Source organism: Musa acuminata, unplaced genomic scaffold (assembly GCF_036884655.1).
Source record: "Musa acuminata AAA Group cultivar baxijiao unplaced genomic scaffold, Cavendish_Baxijiao_AAA HiC_scaffold_1137, whole genome shotgun sequence".
NCBI classification, from domain to species: Eukaryota; Viridiplantae; Streptophyta; class Magnoliopsida; order Zingiberales; family Musaceae; genus Musa; species Musa acuminata.
In genome coordinates this window covers 2,312,598-2,335,693 of record NW_027021349.1, presented here as the reverse complement: position 1 = coordinate 2,335,693, position 23,096 = coordinate 2,312,598, and the positions used below count along the sequence as shown (strand labels likewise).

The following is a 23,096-nucleotide window of genomic DNA, read 5'->3' as shown; positions in this document are numbered from 1 at the left end:
TATAATTTCATTCATAGATATATATGATGGGATAAAAAAGGAGAAACTTTTGTATATGAACAAATATCGTAACATACAGTGGAATTAAATGAAAATCATAATCAAATAGAATATCGAGATTTATGTAAAAAATCCTTCTAACGTGAAGAGTAAAAATCACAAAGTAAGTGAAAAAAAATCGATATAATTAAATGGACTGTCAGCCTAATAATAAATATAAATATATATAAGATAAAAATTTATGTATATGGAACTCTCTCCCCGTCCTACAAATGACAAAAGCATGATTGCAATGCATAAGAAAGCAATCATCTTTGATCCTACTCCCAACTATTCTCCTTTTGTCTTCCCTGTCTTCTCCTTCCCCCTACTTATTCCTTCGTTTGATAGCTATCAGAGGATTACTTCTGTCCACCTACCGTGACTTGTTGCCCATAAACCATGTGGTCTCCTCTTTCCTTCCTCGAGGAATGCCATTGCATGAGTCAACCTTCAAAATGAACAAAAGAGTACTGTGTTTTGTTTACTACTGCCTTTGTCAGATACCTTCATCTGTTTGCATGTATTATATGTCACTACAAAACAAATTAGCATGTGTGCTTCTTATGGATGGAAGATGTCATAGTGCACCCGAACACTTGAATTATTGGTACATATGCGAGTGTGATTAAGTCACTTGTTAGGTTTGCTTTGCTTTGCTTTGGATTGTCTGTCACTGAAAACAATGTAGCATATGGATTTACTTGATATGTCATGGCCTCATGGGAGGGGTTATCATTGTCCCGTCTAAATATTTTAGTGATCGTATCAAGAATAGAAATTGATAAATATTATCTCATCTAGAGGTTAAAGATTTTAGGATTACAAAATTTAAAATAAATAATTCTCATTTATAAGCTCGGACTTATCGATGACACGTAATAACATGATAATTTTTATATATAAAATATTGATTTGATGATGATGTATCAACAATACTTATCAAAGGACGAGGATCAAAGTTTTTATCCTACAAATTTTGTAGACATTAAATAACCGATAAGAACATTGAATATTGATAGTAAGTTTTTGGATCGAATCTCATGTTAATTATTTATTCACTTGAAAAAAATAATGATATAAGAGATAATGTTAATTATTAATCATAAATAAAATATTATTTTCACTTTAATAAAATGACACGGATCAATAATATAAGAGATGATGTTGGCTTACATGATTTCATTACCTAAACATGACAAATTAGATGGGATCACAATTAGAATCTTGTTAGTCTTATGAAAGCCTTCAAAATAATAATAACAATAATAATAACGTGGGAGGATAACATTTGGACTCGTAAAGTTTGCTAGCAAAAGAGTGCATTATTTGTATGGAGCTAATTTAATGCTTAAGCAAAAGAGGATAACATGTTGAATTCCATGTGACCTCTCTTGATTGGCTACATTTTGACCTTCCCATGAAACATGAATGTCACATCAAGATAATGCATCAATATGATTTATATAGTTTGTTGGATATACGTAAGAATTAGGAGTCAACAAATTGATTTTGTTAGCCTCTTTGGGATTAAGTCTCTCTCTCTCTCTCTTTTGTCTTGCTGAGGAAGTTCTTATGTTCGAGTTCATGTAATAATATCTTATACGTAGTTTAATATAAAAAAATTAAATATTAAAAATAAAATGAAAACAAATAAGATAAAAAAATTTTATGTAAGTAGTTGAGTTTATGTATAACAATAACAAAATCATAAGGTCCTAACAAAATAAGGGATAAAGTTTCTCTCTCTCTCTCTCTCTCTCTTGTGAGGAAGTTCTTATGTTCGAGTTCACGTGATAAAAAATAAAAAATATTAAATATTAAAAATAAAATGAAAACAAAAAAGATAAAAAGAATTTTATGTAAGTAGTTGAGTTTATTTATAACAATAACAAAATCATAAGGTCCTAACAAAATAACCTAATTTATTTAAATTAATCAAAGATAAAATTAATTTGACAGAAAAATAGATGTTCAAGTTGAGTTTAGGTTTTGGTATTTAAATAATCATTTTTAATTTGGATTCAGTTGAGAAAATTAAATATTCAATTTCGGTATTTAAATCATATTTAAATATTCTTTTTTATTTGGTATATCCAACCCCTTAGTAAATTAAATTCAGAAATTAGCTAATTAGTCAGATTTTTATAAATAAATATGAAAAAATTCATAGATATCTTCGGCTACCTTTTTTTTTTTTTTTTTTTTGTTAACTTCATTGTCAAATATCCTTAAAATCTATTTATTTGGAAGTGAATTATGCACCATAAATTACTTAAAATGTTACCACATATGACTATCTCAATACTAAGATGCACATAAATCACTTACAATTCTACTTAGATTAAGAGAATCCCCATAAATTACTTGGGCTTTAGGATATCCCACAACCTTTCATACCCATGATAAATAATGTCATTATATTATATGATTGGATATAGCTTTTAGGTGTTTTCTTGGGATGTGTTAAAAATTTTCATTATTTTATATGGCCCAATCTTTTTCCAATATGTTAGAAAAAAGATTGGGCCGATTGTCGAATAAAAAAAAAAGAATGAGCATTCTATACTATGTATTTGCATGTATCTTTTATATGTACAGATCTTACCTATATATATACAAGATAAGATCGAAGACTAAACAACTCAATATTTCTATTGTTTGTTGTTGGATCCATAGGATTGGATTAATTATGGATCCTTGGGATTGGTGGACTTTTTAATATCTCCTAGTTTCAAGCCATAGATCAAGCCAAGGGAAAGGCTCCTTTACCCATCCTATTTATATACTTCCATATCATGATAATATAGTAAAATTCTCAAGGAAAAGAAAAATTACTGCTCCATAATTCAAGATAAAGAGAAAAGATAATAAAGTTTTGAATCAATAATATTGTTAATGATAATCACTAGGGAGCAAACTAATTATTTTATAAAAATAAATAAATAAAATTTATCACATACTTGAGCATCCTAATCAATGAAAAAAAAGATAAAATCAAGCCAACAAATATGCTACATCAACTCCTATATTCCAACTGAAGAGAAAGATCACTTACAGTTATGAAAGATGATAATAAAAGACAAACAAGAGTCCGATAAATAAGATTTGGCTTTTCTCTTTTTTAAATATGTAACATAAAACTCTTTAACTTCAACATAAGAGAGGGATCACATTATGAATATCTCTCAACATCAAGACGAATGCAAGTCAAAAATTTTAATGTAAATTAAATCAAAACCAAATTAGACTGATAAATCCTAGCCAGCCACCATCGTCATACCTTATTAACATCCCTGCCCTCAAAAAAAGGTTGTAATGATAGGGACAATACAAAATTTTCCTCAAAATTAATTAAAATAAACTACTCGGTGCTGATATTGCAATGAGCTTAGTGTCTTTAAATACTTAAACTTCACTTAATAAGATGGTTTCATGTAAAGAATATTCTTTTGATCTATATTTCAACTATCATATATATAATATTGATATTTACATTCGTTATTCATGGATCGTACAGTATATCTTGATTATTCATGAGAGTTTCTAGAGATTACCTAGATCCCTAATCGTGATTACATAATCACTTTCATGTAAGAGAGTCTCTATCTATCAAGGATGTGTATAGAGTCGTATCTCATGAAAAACATCGTTTCATATCTCTTTTAGGGATATACGCTTCATATACATTTACATAGAAGTAATAAAATTAATGGTTAGAGTTAAGCTCTATTTATGTATTAATATATTTTTTACTCTTTATTTTTTAATATGCTCCTTGGCCTGGGGTTCTAACTAGGTTAACGTATCCCCTTAATGATATTAAGATTATAGTTCTCTTATTTGTGTCTTTGTTAAAACTATCATGACATATTATATAGTCATATAATTTTTTTAATTTATAAAATATATAATTTATTTTATGTTTGACATGAATCATGTGAACAAATAATTGTAATACATAACAATGTCATCAAGAAGCATGCCAAAATATTTACAAATTATCACACTGAAAAGATGATAAGTAATTACATATAATAAATAAATTCATAAATATAAACATGATATTGTTAGCACTACATTTCTTAAGAAATTTGAAATGCTCCCACATTTGTAAGAAAATTTAGCAGTAACATATTGTAAGATATGCATAACATTATTTTATATATGCATCACATAATATTTTATTATAAAGATTTTCCATAAAAGTATATTGTAACATTAATAACATTACAATATTGTTTCTATGTACCATAGACTTCCACATTTCAAATTATTATTTGCAGATTAAGCTTTATTTATTTCTAAATATTATACAATCTTTATAAGTTTAGCCATCCATATGCATGTGTATACTGCTTACTTATATTAAATGCATAAGAAATGAAATGAATCTAGTAACTTATTCAAGCAAAACAAAAAAAATATACATGTAGCTTTTGATTTAAGATTTTTTTTTTTTTATAAGTGCTTTTGATTTAAGATTCATTACAAGTTATAGTAACTCATGTAAGGCTAACAGATTAATTTCATCTTATAAAGGTATAGTGTTTCAATTGCACATTTTAAATTTATTTTACTACTAGAAGCTTACAAATATAAACAAATTTATAGTGCATTATAATTAAATTTCATGATCTTTATTTTGCACTTATATTAAGAAATCTTTACAAAGAAGAAACAATAATCATGCTTGGAAGTGATTAAAAAGTAATGAGAATGCTCACACTTTATCATAATATAAAATATTGAGTCATGTCTAAGAAAACTAAAAACATGATTCAATATGTCAATGTCAACCATGATGCATTTTAATGTCATCATCAACTACCTAAAAGCTATGTGCATGACACAATCATGAATTTTACGAGTTCACTGCTAATGTAATTCTATAGGGGTAAAACTATCGTATCATATCTAACTAACTAACGATCTACGATTCCTCCTTTAGATTATATGAACTCCAAATTAGATTATCTCAAAATCTTTTGATCTAACATCATTTTATCCTAAAATGAACACAGAATAAGATTGGATTTGTCTTTTCTATTGGTCATGAGAGAAGTTTGAAGTCAATGAGATGAAATCTGCCTCCAAAACATCACCGTACTGTTCGGATTTAACGGCGATGAAATCTTTCTTGCTATATCAGTAGCCAACCAAACAATAATAATACAATGTCTCTGGCAGCCTTCTTCCGTGGGCCCCACCCTTCTCCTTTCGTTTCAGTATATACTCCCCTCCCTCTCTCTCTCTCTCTCCCTCTCGCGACAGCCAAACCAATCAACGAGAGAGAGAGGGAGAGCGAGGAAAAAGGCCAATGAGGTTCTCTTCCCTGTCCTTGCTTGCTCGTTCCTCGGGCTCTTCCTCTTCCTCCTCTCGGATATGCTTGCTGCTGCTGGTGGCGGGCTTAGCAGCGGTAGCGGCGGCTTCTTGCTCGCCAGCGGAGCAGCAGGAACAGGACAGGGTGGCCCGCCTCCCCGGCCAGCCCCGCGTTGACTTCGCCCAGTACTCCGGCTACGTCACCGTCGACGCCCGCGCCGGCCGCGCTCTCTTCTACTGGCTCGTGGAGGCGCCGCCTTCCGCTCAGCCCGCGCCCCTCGTCCTCTGGCTCAACGGCGGCCCCGGGTGCTCCTCCATCGCCTACGGCGCATCCGAGGAACTCGGCCCCTTCCGGATCGATTCCGACGGGAAGACCCTCTACCTGAATCCCTACGCTTGGAACACCGGTGGCTTCTCCCTCAAAGATTCGACTTTTATGCATCTTCGTGGTGTGTGTGCTCGTAAAAATCCTTCCTTTACCAACTTTTCCGATTGAATTTGGTGTCGGCAGTGGCGAACGTGCTGTTCTTGGACTCGCCTGCAGGCGTTGGCTTCTCGTACACTAATACTTCCTCTGATCTCCACACTTCTGGAGACCACAGAACAGGTTAGATTACTAGTTTTCTGTAAGAAAAATTTTTCGGTTTCAAATAATTCTTCTTCTTCTTCTTCTTCTTCTTCTTCTTCTAGCTGTGGATGCATATAATTTCCTGGTGAAATGGTTCGAGAGGTTTCCTCAGTATAAACATCGCGAATTCTACATAGCTGGAGAGAGCTATGCAGGTCTCATAAGATTAATCACCGGCTTAATTCTTCTGTCATATATTCTTCTTGTTTCGAATCAATACGTTCACACCCAAATTTGATTCATCCCTTTCGACACAGGGCATTATGTTCCTCAGCTGTCCCAGCTTGTGTACAGAAAGAAGGTCGGCGTTGAGAATGCGACCATTAATTTCAGGGGATTCCTGGTAAGTTGTGCAACCTTTCTGCAATCAAATTCCTTATCAGGTCGAATTCTGTATCGATCCCTCTTTAGTTCGCATGATGTTTGACTAATTCTCGTGCATTTCCCTTCTTCTTTATTGGCTCGTTCAACACTAAATCTGACTTAACGTAAAAGCTCATAAATATGTAAGGATTGATGTGTGAATTCTACTCTAATGCAGGTAGGCAATGCAGTGACCGATGATTACCACGATTATGTTGGAACCTTCGAGTACTGGTGGACTCATGGCCTCATCTCGGATGCCACCTACCGAATTCTGAGGGTCCGCTGCGACTACCAAGCCTCCGAACACCCTTCAGATGCATGCGTAAACGCCCTCGACACCGCAGACTCAGAGATGGGGAACATCGACCCTTACAGCATCTACACGCTTCCTTGCAACGATCATCCCCGATCTCTCAAGCGCAATCTAAGGGGTCATTATGTGAGCAATCCGCTCCCGAGTAAACCGCAAATTTGACATCGATTGAATTCCCCGTGTTTCATCTTATGCTTCTTGTAATTTTGTCTTCCCAACTCAGCCTTGGATGTCCAGAGCTTACGATCCCTGCACAGAAAGGTATTCCAGGATTTACTACAACCGTGCCGATGTCCAAAGAGCGATGCATGCCAACGTTACTGGAATACCATATGGTTGGGATACATGCAGGTTTGTGTTGGAATGACTGTAAATTTACATGTAAGTTGAGATTCCACTGATCGTTCACCCGAAACGCATGACAGCGATACTATTAGTGAGAACTGGGGAGATTCACCCAAGTCCATGCTTCCTATTTACCGTGAACTCATTGCTGCCGGCCTAAGGATATGGGTTTTCAGGTACATTTGAGGAACTCTGTCTTTTTTTTTTCCCTTATTTTAAATACATAATATCTGAAAACTAAAATCCATTGGTTTTTTACATGATGAAATCTATCGCATATGATGAACAATATGTATATGATGAACTTTCACTATAAAGGAAACATGGACTTTTTCTTCATTCATCAAACTGCATGGTCTATGGTACACTGCCTGAAGCAAGAGTAGATATTAAATTTCACTGGAAAATGCTTCCGCAAATGAGATTGAATCAGATGCATGTCACTGAATTGTTCGATTCTGTTCAACCTGTGAAGGATGCCAGCTTCAGATCAACAGATGAACTAATTCTATTTCAGTTTCTAGAGACTGCTTCACAACCTCTATAAACAACACATTTGTTTTGCTTTGATGATAGAATTTTTGCTAATGTTCATCCTCTGATATCTATGGCTGTGCTGCACTTTGCGACAGTGGTGATACAGATGCTGTAGTCCCCTTAACTGCAACAAGATACTCGATTGATGCTCTCAGATTAAGAACCCTCGAGAAGTGGTACCCATGGTATGACCATGGGAAGGTCAGTCACAAGAATCCTCTCTCTGATGCTACTACTTGTTCACGTTCATGATGAAGCTTATCGGAGAACATTTCGGTGTCTTTTCGTGTTCGATGCATCCATTAGGTTGGTGGATGGAGTCAAATCTACAAAGGCCTAACCTATGTGACTGTTACGGGAGCCGGACATGAGGTCCCTCTTCATCGTCCCCGACAAGCTCTGATGCTCTTCGAGCATTTCTTGAAGAACAAACCCATGCCGGCGCAGCCATAAGAAGGTTGGCCAAAGCAGAAAGCTCAAAGAAAGCAACAAAGAATAAAGATGGAGGGCTGTTTGATTCTTGGTGGATACAATCTTCTTGTTTCGGCTTTCATTTATCTATACATAATTCGATATATTTTCGCTGTTATTTTTTATTTTTATTTTAGCAGCCACTATACCATAGCATTAAAGGTTGCTAAGGGCTATGATCAAGCTTTATATGTTGTCTTCAACAGCAAGGAAATAAAGTTACGACACACGCAATTCATCATTAAATTGCCTCCTCAAGTGTTGGTGGTCATATTGATGGTTATTTACTGTAAGTTTCTATGCTAAGTGATAGGGCATATTTTGGCCCTAGATGAATTGTTAACCACGAATCCGACGCCACACGTCGTCAGAACCACAAGGTGTACGCCATATCAGGTTCAGTACCGATATACTATGTGACTTGACCACCCCGAGAGCTTGGGGCGGTACCATTTGATGCCGCTCAGACACCCCCAAAGATGCTATCTCGTCAGAAAAGTCATCCCGCCCTTGCGAAAGTCAGTGGCTACACTGAATCGAGGCGCAACCAACCCTCGCACATAGGTATAAAAACCCATGTCCGATACCCGGCCAGGAGAGAGAAAAAAACGAGGGCGGACTGAACTGACTTGCTCGTCGGAGGGGCCAAAGTCGGGAAGCACCCGACGAAGGCCATTTTATAGGGAGGTGGGCACCCCCGAGTGACGGGCGTCTTTACCCTGGAGTCATCATCCAATACGCAGAGGAGGGTGGTCCGTCGACCCAAATCCCAACCAATGCCAGCTTGCACCCCTCTTCCCAAGGGCGTGCCCACGCCGCGAAGAAAAGCTGCCAACCACCCCGGGGATGAGAGGATACAATTCCCCACAAACGACACTCAAGTCGGCAGGTCTTGGAGCGCCAACCCCCACCCACTCACGAGGGCTCAACCGACCTCGCCGGTCCGACCCTCGCCCGAGATGCTCAAGAGGCGCAGCCACCTCATCATCACACTTATTCCACCAGAAGTTCCCGACATCGGCCTGCGGACCTAACCGTGTTGACTCATCAACCATGGTACTTTTGTTCACTAACATTTTGGCACTAGAAGGAGGGCCATGTCGCTGGAACACCTGGCAAGAGCTTGCCCCGGGAGAGAACTCCCGACCTCCCTCCCTCCCACCAAACCAGAAAGTCAAGCCCTCCCCGGCCTTACGGACGGGAGGATACCGACTTCGATGCCAAATCGCTACTGGCGTCTGTTCAACGACCCGAGATTGTCGCCCTCGAGGCTTGCCCCGGGGCCCTTGGTCGTGACACTTGAGGCGTTCCTTAGCCTAACCAAGCAAGTGTAGGCTATGGCGGGCATGATGCAGACGCTCACCCCAATCATCCCTCAAATCGTGCGGTTGGCGACACCCCCGACCAATCTGACCCAGCAACCCCCGAATGGGGAGCAAGTCGGGATCGGAGAAGCCCAAGAGCAAGCGACGGACCCGAGGGGTCCTCCTGGGCAAAACACACCTGCACCCTGTCGAGTCACGCTATCTCATCTTGAGCCTAACACCATATCGTCCGACTCGGTGGACAACTCGCTTAGAGCCCAGCTATCCTGGGTCAACCAACGCCTAGATGCATTCCAGCGCGAGCTTCGAAAATCGCAGAGCGAGTCCAGCGAGGGCGCCTCGGGCGGGTCTCCCTTCACTCAGGAAGTACAGGACAAGCCAGTACCCCTCAACTTCAGGCTGCCGACACTAGAAACATATGACAGAGGCTTCGATCCCATGGAGCACGTCTCTATATTCCGGGCCCAGATGGCCCTCTATGGCACCTCCGATGCGCTGATGTGTCGAGCGTTTCCGACCACTCTGAGGGGGCCAGCGCGAACGTGGTTCAGCTGACTACCTCAAACCTCAGTCTCGTCCTTCGACCAGCTCACCGAGAAATTCGAGTAAAACTTCCTCACCAGCACGCGACTCAGGCCTTCCATGGCCACTCTGCTCGCACTATCTCAGCGCGAGGATGAGTCGCTCTCTCAGTTCATGGCATGGTTTGCCACCGAGATTCGGGGGTTTTTGGATGCTCAACCCTCTCTAATCTTGCAGGCCTTTTTGATGGGTCTGAAGCCTTCGAGGTTCTTTTGGTCATTGATCGAGAAGCTACCAACGACCATCTTCGAAATGCTCCAACGCGCCAACCAGTACGTTGTCGCCGAGGCACTAGTGGCGGGGAGGCACGTAGAAGGCAAGAAGCCAAGGTTTGAATTGTCTCGGGGAATGACCTCGGCGGTTTCGACACCTCCCCGCCGTGGGCTCAGCTGATAAGAGCTATCGCTCCCAAGGCCCCCGCCTCTTCCCCTAAATGCATCCCGCACCAAGATCTTCCTCCAAATCAAGGAGACGGGTCTCTTGCAGCAACCTCGTCCTATGAAGGCCGCCCGCATAGATCAATCCAAATATTGTAGGTTCCACCGAGACCACGGTCATGACACAGAGGACTGTCGCGACCTCCGGAATCAAATAGAGGCACTAATCCGGAGAGGCCACCTCGGATGCTACCTCAAATCCCAAGAGGCGACTCCACGCCCCAGGGGACCCACCGAGAGACAGATCGACGTCATTTCTGGCATGCCAGTAACTAGCGGCAGCATCACGACAACAAGAAAGGCCTACGCCCGCAGCACGATGGAGAAACATCCTCGGCCTGAGCACGAGCCTAAAATCACTTTTGGGGCAAGAGAGGTCGAGCGCTCCCACCATGATGACGCTTTGGTGATCTCCATCCAAATCGCCAACGCTCGAGTTAAGAGGGTGATGGTTGACACCAGGAGTTCCGCCGACATTCTCTACTTCGATATCTTTAAGAGGCTCGACTTGACCAGGGGAGATCTCACCCCTGTGGCATCAGCACTTACAGGGTTCACGGGGGATTCCATCTCCCCATCGGGGAGGAACCGAGAGCGAAAACAATAATGACCACCTTTATGGTAGTCGACCTGCCCTCGGCCTACAATGTCATCCTTGGCCGCCCAACCCTCAACAAGATCAAGGTGGTGGTCTCCACCTACCACAGAACCATCAAGTTCCTGACCTCGGCTAGGGTTGGGGAGGCCCGAAGTGACCCAGGGGAGTCGAGGCGATGCTACCTCACTGCGGTTACTCTCCCAGCAAAGACGCACCCAACTCCGGTTCCCGACCCCCGTGGAACACCCGTACCACGAGCGACGCTCGAGCCCCTGGTGCCACTTATTGAGGTACCCCTGAAGAGGAGTCGATCTGACCAGAATGTCAAGGTCGGGACTGCACTCCCCGAAGAAGACTAGCTCCACCTTGTTGATTTCCTGGGAAAGAACGTCGACATATTCACATGGTCCCCCAAAGAGATGCCCGAGATTGACCCAGAGATGGCGCAACACCGACTCAACATCAACCCCGAGGCACGGCCGGTAAAGCAAAGGCTAAGAAGGTTTGCCCCCAACCGGCAGAAAGTGATCGGAGATGAGGTTGATCGCCTTATAAAGGCCAGGTCTATCGCCAAGGTTAAATGCCCCCGGTGGTTGTCGAATGTAGTCCTCGTTAAGAAGCCTAATAGAAGTTGGAGAATGTGTATTGATTATATCGATCTCAACCAGGCATATCCCAACGACTGCTATCCGCTCCCCATGATAGACCAATTAGTTGACGCCACCGCAGGTCATGAACGCCTTATGTTCCTGGATGCGTTCTCGGGCTACAACCAAATCCGGATGGCGACCCAAGACCAAGAAGACACTGCCTTCGTCACCAACCGGAGAGCGTATTGTTACAAGGTGATGCCCTTCGGCCTAAAGAACATTAGCGCAACTTACCAAAGAATGGTCGATAAACTTTTTAAGCACCAACTTGGGAGGAACATGGAGGTATACGTAGACAACATGATTGTAAAGAGCAGGGTTGCAATGACACATTTGGCCGACCTGGCAGAAACGTTTTAAACGCTCAGGCGGTTCAACATGCGTCTGAACCCAACGAAGTGTGTCTTCAAGGTCAGCTCAGGGAAGTTCCGCAGCTTTATCATTCACCAGTGGGGGATAGACACCAACCTAGAGAAGGTACGTGCCATTACCGAGATACACTCCCCTCGCTCGGTCAAAGAGGTACAACGACTAGCCGGGAGGTTGGCAGCGCTTAGCAGGTTCGTGTCGCGTTCAGGCGATAAGTGCCTCCCCTTCTTCTAGGTTCTACGGCGGGCCGACAACTTACTTGGACCCCGGAGTGCGAGGAGGCCTTCGAAAAGCTGAAGGTGTGCCTCGCCCACTTGCCCCAACTCGCCTCACCCGAGCCAAGCGAGACCCTCGGCCTCTACCTGGCGGTCTCAAGCCATCAGCTCGGTGTTAGTTCGAGAGGTACCATCGGCGCAGCAGCCAGTGCATTACATCATCCATATCCTCGAAGGGCCCGAGACGCGATACTCCCTGATCGAAGCTAGCTCTCGCCCTTATCATGATGGCCCAGAAGTTGCAGCCCTACTTCCAAGCCCACACGATCAAAGTGATCACCGACCAACCACCGCGATAGACCCTTTCCAACTTTAACACATCGGGTCATATGCTCGATGGTCGGTCGAGCTCAGCGAATTCGACATTTAGTACTCCCCCAGGACCGCCATCAAAGCTCAGGTGCTGGCTGATTTCATTTTTGAGCTAGCTCCCGAGGACCAGGCTGTAGGGCGACAAAGCAGCCAGTGCATGTGGACGCTGCACGTAGACGGCTCATCCACTTTCGGGGGGGGTGGGGTCGGGCTTATCCTTAGAGACCCGTCGGGAGAAACCCATGAAAGATCGCTCCAATTGTAATTTCGACCCACTAACAACGAAGCCGAGTACGAGGTGCTTCTCCATGGTCTATGCCTCACTCTGGAGTTGCACGTAGACGATATTGAAGTCTTCAGTGACTCCCAATTGGTGATGGGGCACGTCAATAGGAGCTGCGAAGCCCGAGACCCAACGATGGTGTCATACCTAATGGAGGTAAAGTGACTCGCCCACCAATTTAACCGCCTTTCAGTCGCCAGAATACCTCGGGCACGGAACGAGCGGGCCGATGCATTGGCCAGATCGACCTCCACCCGCATCCCTAGGTTGGCCCCAGCCACTGAGTCCGTGGCGACCCCGACAATAACGACTCACGAGGTCGCCAAAATGAATCTACCACCGAATTGGATAGAGGATATCCTCCGCTACAAAGCGGGCGGGAAGGAGCTCGACGACTCGACGACTGCGAGATGGTTAAGGTGAGCTCAAGCTTGGTACTACGTCATCAGTGGAAGGTTGTACCGAAGGGCTTTCTCTTAACCCCTCCTACGCTGCCTCACACCGTCAGAAGCCGAAACCATCCTCGTCGAGCTCCATGAGGGGATTTGCGGGGAGTACATCGATGGACGAACCTTGGCCTTCAAAACCCTCCGGCAAGGGTACTATTAGCCGACCATGCACCAGGATGCCATGTCATACGTGCAGCAGTGCCCGCAATGTCAGTGACATGCCCGACTGCCACACCAGCCGACAATTCCCCTGACTCCGATAGATGTGGCCTGGCCCTTTGCCAAATGGGGGTTCGATCTCCTCGGGCCCTTCCCTCCGGCGTCAGGTCAGCGACGTTTCCTCATAGTCGGGGTCGACGACTTCACGAAGTGGGTTGAAGCCGAACCCTTGGCCTCCATTACCGAGAAGCATGTCCAGAATTTCACATGGAAAAACATTATCACCCAGTTCGGGATCCCGAAGGCTATCATTGCCGACAACAGGACTCAATTCAACAACACTAAATTCAAGGCCTATTGCCAATCGTACGAAATCCAGTTGAAGTTCAGCTCGGTCGCACACCCCCAAACCAACGGCCGGACCGAAATGATGAATCGAGCAATTCTAGAAGGCCTCAAGAGGAGAATCTCAGGCGCGCATGGTGCCTGGGTGGATGAGCTCCCCAGCGTCCTGTGGGTAATGCGAACAACTCCCAAAATCGCCTCGAGGGAGTCCCGTTCAGCCTGGCATTCGGGACCGAGGCAGTCCTTCCGCCCGAGATGTTATTCCCGACCTTGCGCACCTCTAACTATGAGCAAGGGCACTCCGAGGAGGGACTGCGGGCTAACCTAGATCTCCTTGAGGAGAGAAGAGCCAGGGCACATCTGTGCGCCTTGGCATACAAGAAGGCGACCGCTCGGATATACAACTGAAGGGTCCATCTACGTCCGATCCAGGTTAGAAACCTTGTCCTCTGAAGAGCAGAAGTAAGTGACCCGACCCGAGCAAGGGGAAAGCTTGCACCCAACTAGGAAGGCCCCTATCGAGTCTATGACATGGTTTGAGAAGGAACCTACCGACTCAAGACTATGGAGGGAAGTCCCCTGCTGAGAACATGGAATGCTGCGAACCTAAAGAAATTCTACCCTTAAGGGGGAGCTACTCGGGACACAGAAAAGATATGGGAGCCTGCGCATCCACGGTCGGGGAGAAGAGCAAGCCAGAGTTCCAAAATGAAAGTGCTTCTTGATTATAAAGGAGGTACATATAGCGGTCGGGCAACACGGCCCCAAGCCCGACCAGACAAAAAAAAAAAAGAAAAAGAAAGAAAACAAAACACAAAAGGAGAGGGGGTGCAGCCCCTAGCTCGGGGGAGGAGTCATCGGCCCATCATCGAAGGGGACATTCGCAGGCATGTCGACATCCTGGTCCGCCAGGTGGTCAACGAACGAGTCCGACTCCAGGTCCAGGTCTGGGTACTTCACCTGGAAACGAGCACAGGCCACCCGATACTCGTACTCGTACGTGACCTGGCCCGACCTCACCAGGCCGCCCTTGAACCCGGCGGATGCTTTATACCCAACAACCGCTTCCTCGACCCTTCTGGGCAGCCCCAGCCGCTCCTCCTCTAGTGCCTCCTCGGCGGCCTGGGCCGTCGACCTAGTGGCCTCGACGTCCTAGGAGAGAATCAGCAGCTCATCATCTGATGAACGGATGTGTGACCAGCTTTCTTCTAGCTCAGTCTTGAAACGAGCCACCTCCTCACCCAACGCCATGGCGTGCTCTTCGACTGCGGCAAAGGCCTTCGGACCCCCCTTGGCTCGCAGCTCCAGGTTCTCCCACTGGAGGGCGGCGTCAAGCTCCATCTGACGCCCGATCACCCGTCCGGCATCGAGGACCCAGTCGATCAATGCCATTCCGTAGTGTTGGCTCTGCATGAGAATCGTTGTCAGCATCCACAAAGGAAGGAATCGGTAGGAAGGGGAAGCCATCACTTACCCAAACGAGCAACTTGGTCGCCCGCTCTACCAAGACCTCGAAGGCAGAGCTGTAGAGGTCCTTGGCTAGCGAGGGGTGCAAGGCCCCTCGGACGAACTCTTGGGCGGTTTCTCCATCACCCCAGGGGTAGCTGTCGACCTTCAGAGTCGACCACCGGGTGGCGTAGGGGGCTCTCGGCTCCCCAGCCGAAAGATCAACCATAAGCTGGGCTTGGAACTGCCCGCCCTCAGGCCAAGAGAAGATACGGCACAGCTCCTGCACTGGCAAGGGGCATGCCAGCCCCCTCTTGGAAGGGTCGCTACCGGACAACCCGGCCGACCCCTTCCCCTTCCTACTCTTCGAGCCCTCCCCCTGGGCAAGGACCCCAGGTGATACTAGGGAGGCGCTCGAGCGAGTGGCCCGGCTTGCTAGTGTCTTCTTAACTGTCGTCTTCATTTTCTTAGGAGGGCGCTTTGATGCCGGTGATGTCGGCGCCCTCTTCGGCGTACCCTCCAGTACGACAATCCCACCTCTAGAGCCCTCCCCGTCCTGAGACGGGGGCTCGATGGCCTTAGTGATGGCCGTCTTCTTCATTGATCATAGGTCAACCATTTCTGCAAGAATAGACAACGGTCAGACGACATGGGATGAACGAGTGAGTCATTATATACGAATAGCCATACCCCTGATGGTGGGGCTTCAGCTCAGCTCCAACCATCCACTCCTCGATCATCTCTTTAATTACCCGAGAAGAGGATAGGATACCCTTTAGACGATCCACCATCGTTGTGTCACCAGCAGAGAGCGATGGCGGGGCATTATCGATGGACTGAATAGCCCACCCGGTGCTGAAGCCCCACTCTTGATCACAATTGATGTAAAAGAAATGCTTCTTCCAACCTTTGTTGTTGGAGGGCACACCACTAATCTTGAAACTACTATGGATGGTCAAGTAATATCCGCCTGGTCCCCTCCCCAGGGGGAAGAAAGCTAGAAACAGAGACCGGGATGGTTCGATCCCAGCCCCCCGACGCTCCCAAATGAAAACCATCAAGTAGCGCCAGGAGTTGAGCGACACCTAGGATGGGGAAATTCCCCAGAAGTAAAGACAATCCCTAATGACGGGGTGCACTGGAAACCGCAACCCAACTTCAAGCACCCCCACAGTCAGCCTGAATCCGTCGGGGACCTGGTCATACGACCATTGCCCCGGACGAGGGGTGTGTAGGCCATAGCACTTCGGGATGCGGTAGCGATCCTGGAGCACTCTCAAAATATCCTCGGTCACCACCGAGTCTACATCGTGCCAGGACTTGAGGGCCTCAAGCTCGGTTGAACCCTTCGAGGTCTCTGAAGAGGCGCTACCCGAGGACACACTCACTACCTCATCCTAGGAGCTTGCAGGAGGAGAAGGAGAAGGCGAGGGAGAAGGAGTGGGAGAAGGGGACAAAAACGAAGACAAAGATGAAGACGGAGATGGAGACATCCCGACCTTAGAGTCGCAGGAAAGAAGCTCGATTTCCGAGGTGAGGGATTGAAGCAAAGAGGATGGAGGAGTTGCAAGGAAGGAGTCGAGGCACAGGACGAAGGACTGATTGCAAGAGTGATGATAACCGCCCTAGATGGGGACTATAAGATGGGCGTGACCCACGGCGAGGTGGCGATTAGGGCTTCCTAAGGAGAGCAACAGTCGCGGCATTTAAGACCCGTCACAACCCCTCGGATTCGCCAAATTCGCCCGCCTCAAACTCCTCGCTAGAGGCATCCCATCACCCGAGATCCCCCACCGAAGGCCGTTCAAAATGAAGTTTCCCGCCATGCCACATGGCGCTCCACCTAGCCCGCCATGTGGCACAATGGCGTTCAGGTATGACTCGCACCCAAGCACGATTCCTGCTCGAGTCACTCCAGATCGCCCCCGACTGGCGACCTATCAGCCCCAAGCACGATTCCTGCTCGGGTCGCTCCAGATCGCCCTCGACTGGCGACCCATCAGCCCCAAGCACGATTCCTGCCCTGGTCACTCTAGATCGCCCCCGACTGGTGACTCGTCAACTCCAAGCACGATTCCTACCCGGGTCGATCCAGATCGCCCCGGACTGGTGACCCGTCAGCCCCAAGCACGATTCCTGCCCGGGTCGCTCCAGATCGCTCCTGACTGGTGACCCGTCAGCCCCAAGCACAATTCCTGCCCAAGTCGCTCTAGATCACCCTCGACTGGCGACCCTTCAGCATTCGATATGGAGCCGAGCTCAAAAACTCGGTCCCCAGACTCAATACGGAGCCGAGCTCACAAACTCAGTCCCTGGACTCAATACGGAGCCGAGCTCACAAACTTGGTCCCCAGACTCGATTCGGAGCTGAGCTCACAAACTTGGTTCCCAGACTCAATTCGGAGTCGAGCTCACAAACTCGGTCCCCAGACTCGATATGGAGCCAAGCTCATGCGCTCGGTCCCCAAACTCGATAAAGAGCCGAGCTCACAAACTCGATCCCCAAACTCGATTCGGAACCGAACTTATTCGGTCCCTAGGTCCGATTCAGAGCCGAATCTACCCACTCGGCCCCCAGATCTAGCTCCTATCCGAGTCACGCTAAATCGCTCTCAATTTGTGACCCGTCGGCACCAAAACTCGAGCTCGGATGTAGTCACTCGGCCCACAGGCCCAACTCCAATGCCCGAGCCACACCTCGCAGCCAATCTAACGCCCGGATCGCATCCCGCTCAATCTGATACCCAAACCGATGACCTAATCCATTATCCAAATCACCCCACAACAACCTCGACTCGCCGGCATCAACGTTTTGATTTCACTTCGTCAGACCCCTATCGTTCAATCAGCGGGGTTGGTCCTACCTACATCATGGGGTCATACCCCTCTAAATCACCCTCGATGAGTCAATCCACCTCTCCCACGGAAACACCCAGTATAATCACGTCCCTCAGCCCCAAGCATGCCTCCTGGTCCGTTGGGGGTCTGTCGGCACACCCCGGAGGGGAAGGAGAAGTGATAGGGCATATTTTGGCCCTAGATGAATCACTAGCAATGTCACACGCTGTCAACCACGAATCCGACGCCACACGCTGTCAGAACCACGGGGTGCACGCCACGTTAGGTTCGGTACCGATACACTATGCGACTTGACCACCCCGAGAGCTCGGGGTGGTGCCATCTAACGGCGTTCAAGCACCCCCAAAAATGTCATCTCGGTAGAAAAGTCATCCCACCCTTGTGAAAGTCAGCGGCTACGCCGAACCGAGGCGCAACCAACCCTCGCATGTAGGTATAAAAATCCATGTCCGACACCCGGCCAAGGGGGAGAAAAAAATGAGGGCGGACCGAACTGACTTGCTCGTCGGAGGGGCCAAAGTCGGGAAGCACCCGACGAAGGCCATTTTGCAGGGAGGTGGGCACCCCCGAGCGACGGGCGTCTTCACCCTGGAGTCATCATCCGATATGCAGAGGAGGGTGGTCCATCAGCCCGAATCCCAACCAACGCCAGCTTACACCCCTCTTCCCAAGGGCGTGCCCACGCTGCGAAGAAAAGCTACCAACCACCCCGGGGACGAGAGGATATAACTCCCTACAAACGACACTCAAGTCGGCAGGTCTTGGAGTGCCAACCCCCACCCACTCACGAGGGCTCAACCGACCCCGTCGGTCCAACCCTCGCCCAAGATGCTCAAGGGGCGCAGCCACCTCATCATCCTACTCATTCCACCATAAGTTTCCGACATTGACCCCCGAACCTAACCGTGCTGACTCATTAGCCACGGTACTTTTGTTCACTAACACCAAGCATCTCACATGATGTGTGATAAATTTCTCAAATGTGTCAACTAGAGGTACATATCATTCTTTTTAAACTAAATATCACACTTTGTTGATTTTTTTTGTGGCTTTTTTTTTAGTGAGTCATAGAAAATGAAGAAAAAATAAATCATCTGTTCTATGCTTATTCGATTGATATATGAGCATTTTGGATATATATATATATATATATATATATATATATATAATTAATTATTGAGGAAATAAAATATTATATCTTTGTTTATAAAGAAAGCAATTAATAAGAAAATTTAAAATATATTATTATTATTATTATTATCCTAAAAAATAGTATTAAAATTTATGTTTTAGTATTGGTACGTATATAATTAAATATAAATCAGGTTTGGATATTTTTAATTATATTTATGTACGAGTATGATAGAAAGATAGGTATCAAATTACCAAAATAAATTAAAAGGCGGTCAGCAAAAATGAGATGAGCCACCGCGGGGCAGAAACCCGATTCCCCGAGTCTCCGTGTCTCCGAGTCCCGACTCAGCCGATTCCAACCGATTGCCGTGACGGTCAAGAAGTTCTCCGTCTCGCCAGTGGTATTCCCCTCCTCCGCCGGGAACCCCAACGTTACCCACGAGCGCCAGGCTCCGCCCTTCCAGCGTCCTCGCCCCTCGAAACCCGGCCCCGCCAACACTAGCATCCCCTTCATATCCATGGATATCCTCTCGATCCTGAACCCCCTCCGCGTGAACCCTAGTCTCCACGAGGACGCCGACCTCTCCGGCCCTTTCCTCTTCCTCATGGTCTTCGGTCTCTTCCAGCTTCTCGCCAGAAAGTTCCACTTTGGGATCATCTTGGGTTGGTTCATCGTCGCCGCTCTCTACCTCTATGTGGTCTTCAATATGCTCGCCGGACGGAACGGGAACTTGGATTTGTACCGGTGCTCGAGCCTGGTTGGGTACTGCATGCTGCCGATGGTGATGTTCTCGGCAGTGTCGCTTTCTGTGCCCCATGATGGGATTGTGATCTTCGCGATGGCAGCAGTTTCTGTGCTGTGGTCGACGAGGGTTTGCACGGGGCTTCTGGTAGAGTTGGTGGCATGTCGAGACGAACATCGCGGCCTCGTAGCCTACGCTTGCTGTCTCGTTTACATGCTCTTTTCGCTGCTCATTATATTCTGATTCGTGGTGACAACTCACAGCCTTTTGGTGTTTCTTTCGCTCATCATTTACTTGATGCAGTTTTGTCATATGGTCATTTCTCGTCATATATGATGCAAAGGATAGTAGTAAGACCTTTTAACACAAACGAGGAACGAGATCGGGCTAATTATTTATGTAATTAGACCTCTCTAGAATCCCTATTCTCGTACTTAAAAATTTATATTAAAATTTTTATAATTATGAAAATAAAATATCTAATTCTATTTATCCTAATGTTATTGATTTTATGGATAGAAGTATACAAATGATAGATAAAAAGATAATTTCAATATCTCGATTATATTTTTGATGATGACGGACGATAACATTATTAGTGGTCGCAAGTGACTATTGTAGATGAGAAAAGAGAGCGACAGTGAGAGGTGAGACGATGACATAAATGTCTGACTTTCTACATTTGCGTTGGTTTCATTTGGTAATTGTGTCGGTGCCGATACAGATGTAAAGTAGTAAAAGAGTTGCTTGGCATTTGCATCGATGTTAACATAAATGCAGAGTAGCATCGTCTTTCCTCACATCATTGTCGATGTCGATGTAGATGCAAAGCTGCACTACTCTACATCTACATCTGCATTGGCATCGATTTAGATGTTGAGCGAGCGACATTGCTCAACATCTATGTCGATGCCACTTTTCATATATGTCGGTGTCGATGCAAATGTCGATGACCTTTTCGTCGCTCTACATCAATAACGACGTCGATGCAGTTGTTGAGCGATACTGATATAGATGTTGAGTGTTGGCATCTATATTTATTGCCTCGCGTTTCGTTGTCACTCTTCTTCCTCATCTACAATAGCCACCCGTGACCCTTAGCGACGTCATCATCCGCTACCATCGAAAACATAACAACTATAAAATTGTGAATCTCAATTATTTAATATCGATTATGAGAGTAAAAGATCAATGACCTCATGAGAATAAAAGTTCAATAATTCTACGAAAGTCCTGCTTCTATGATACTATATTGCTTCTATGCTCATGACCCCATTATCCATCACCTCGTATATGTATATGTTTCTCTTTTTTTATGCTCAGTACATCGGCCCCAATGGCATTGTGGACCTCCTTCGAGTCCACTCCCATTATAATGCTTAGTTTTGGACAACTAAGTCCATCTAGTTGTATCCTTGCTTCATCACCCGTTTCGACCACCTACTTCAACACATTTATATTCGCCAAACATTTCTCCTTGATCCATAAAAAGATATATTGTAATTTTAATCTATGTCCTCCGCTATCATATTATAGGGCTCATACTAATCTATTCTCCTTTGCATTGTTGATAGCAATATTTATTTATTCGATTTTGTCATTTAACTTGTCAAGTTTTCTTGAGCGAATATGAATTCCAGAGCAATCCAACTCTTCAATTGCCTTGATCATATCTCTATATAACTAAGTCTCTAACGGAACTCATTGATACTTGCATTCAAAATTATTCATCAAAGATACACTACCTCATACATTGATGATCAAAGATTTCATTCGATGCAAAATTTAGTATACATACAAAATACCGACCTTTGCGATACCATGATATTTACTTCTTAAATTCATAATCCTTGCTCTCAACAATTTCAAATCATACCTCCATATAACAAAATTCATCACGGGACTCACTCGAACTAGTTAGCGTTAATATCTTCATAATAATGACAATAATAAAAAGGGCATGCGCTAACGTGCCCTAATTTCAGCCATGATATCTTCCTTCCTTCGGACACATGGTCATCTTTTAATTCTTCAATTCTCTTCAACAATCCCCTGTTCTTAGCTTCAGTTATTTGGATCTGTCAAAACTATATTATGAACCAACCTCAGTTCGCCATCTCCTTTGTTAGACCGAATTACCTCAAACACTATGTTTGAATAGTGTTGTGACTTTCATGAGCATAGATTTTTTTTGTTGTAAAATATGCTGTATGGAGGCCTTAAATTTTCTGTCTTCTACTTGAGGCTAAACTGTGACCCATTGGGAATAGCAATTAGGGTTTGAAACCAAGAACATCCTTCTGTCAAAACGACCGTCAAGGGTTCTGTGAAAGTTTAAGTTTCTAAAAACTATAATTTGGTAGAAGGTAATCACATCAAGTGGCTGTAGTTTAGTGGTAAGAATTCTACGTTGTGGCCGTAGAGACCTGGGCTCGAATCCCAGCAGCCACATTTTGAGTCTTTTTGGCACACCGTTTTATTTTATTTTCGAGAAATTTTATTTAACATACGTACGTTCTCGAATCTATGTATATATAACGATATATATGGCAGAACAATAGTGTTATATATATATATATATATATATATATATATATATATATATATATATATATATTTGGATTTTTCTAAGAGTATCGTAAATTTAAAAAATTCTAACAAAGCACCCACCTCCTATTGATAATAAAATTATTTTGCTCCTACGACTTTAAAAAATTTTCATCATAGCCCTAACCCTAATCATGTCTTCGCCCACACCTAAGAGCATCGTAAATTTAAAAAATTCTAATAAAGCACCCACCTTCGATTGATAACAAAATTATTTTGCTCCCATAACTGTAAAAATTTTTTATCATAGCCCTAACTCTAATCATGTCTTCGCCCACACGTAATCACATGACCCATCAGCCTTCGCGTGGAGGTGTAGGCGATTATGGGGGGAGGGAGGAATGTCAGTATTGAAGTGCAAAAGACCAATAAAGAGGAGAGGAGGAAGGGACAACTAGTAAAGCTCGCACGTGGAGGTGTAGACAATAAGGAGAATGGAGGATGATAGTTGGTATTATTAGTGTACACACGAAGACATAAGGGGGGAGGGAGACAACAGAGG

At 45.1% G+C, this 23,096-nt stretch overlaps 3 protein-coding genes and 1 non-coding gene across 4 annotated transcripts; all 4 read left to right on the top strand.

Annotated features, from left to right (window-relative positions):
• The first annotated feature begins 5,294 nt into the window (after positions 1–5,294).
• Positions 5,295–8,267, top strand: LOC103974009 (serine carboxypeptidase-like 27). The gene is made up of 9 exons (XM_009388724.3): positions 5,295–5,768; positions 5,873–5,968; positions 6,052–6,144; positions 6,247–6,332; positions 6,531–6,794; positions 6,892–7,019; positions 7,094–7,189; positions 7,646–7,751; positions 7,857–8,267. Exons 1-9 carry the CDS (start codon positions 5,360–5,362, stop codon positions 8,001–8,003), a joined length of 1,425 nt encoding a protein of 474 aa, XP_009386999.2. The 5' UTR covers positions 5,295–5,359; the 3' UTR covers positions 8,004–8,267.
• A 1,721-nt stretch (positions 8,268–9,988) lies between these two features.
• Positions 9,989–10,972, top strand: LOC135670973 (uncharacterized). Its single transcript, XM_065178783.1, has 2 exons — positions 9,989–10,257; positions 10,465–10,972. The coding sequence occupies exons 1-2, from the start codon at positions 9,989–9,991 to the stop codon at positions 10,970–10,972; spliced, it is 777 nt and encodes a 258-aa protein (XP_065034855.1).
• A 6,142-nt stretch (positions 10,973–17,114) lies between these two features.
• LOC135670972 (uncharacterized) lies at positions 17,115–20,230 on the top strand. Its single transcript, XM_065178782.1, has 2 exons — positions 17,115–17,419; positions 19,594–20,230. The coding sequence occupies exons 1-2, from the start codon at positions 17,115–17,117 to the stop codon at positions 20,228–20,230; spliced, it is 942 nt and encodes a 313-aa protein (XP_065034854.1).
• Positions 20,231–22,366: 2,136 nt separating this feature from the next.
• Positions 22,367–22,438, top strand: TRNAH-GUG (transfer RNA histidin (anticodon GUG)). The gene has a single exon. It is a non-coding gene; the product is annotated as a tRNA-His (tRNA).
• The last annotated feature ends 658 nt before the right edge of the window (positions 22,439–23,096 follow it).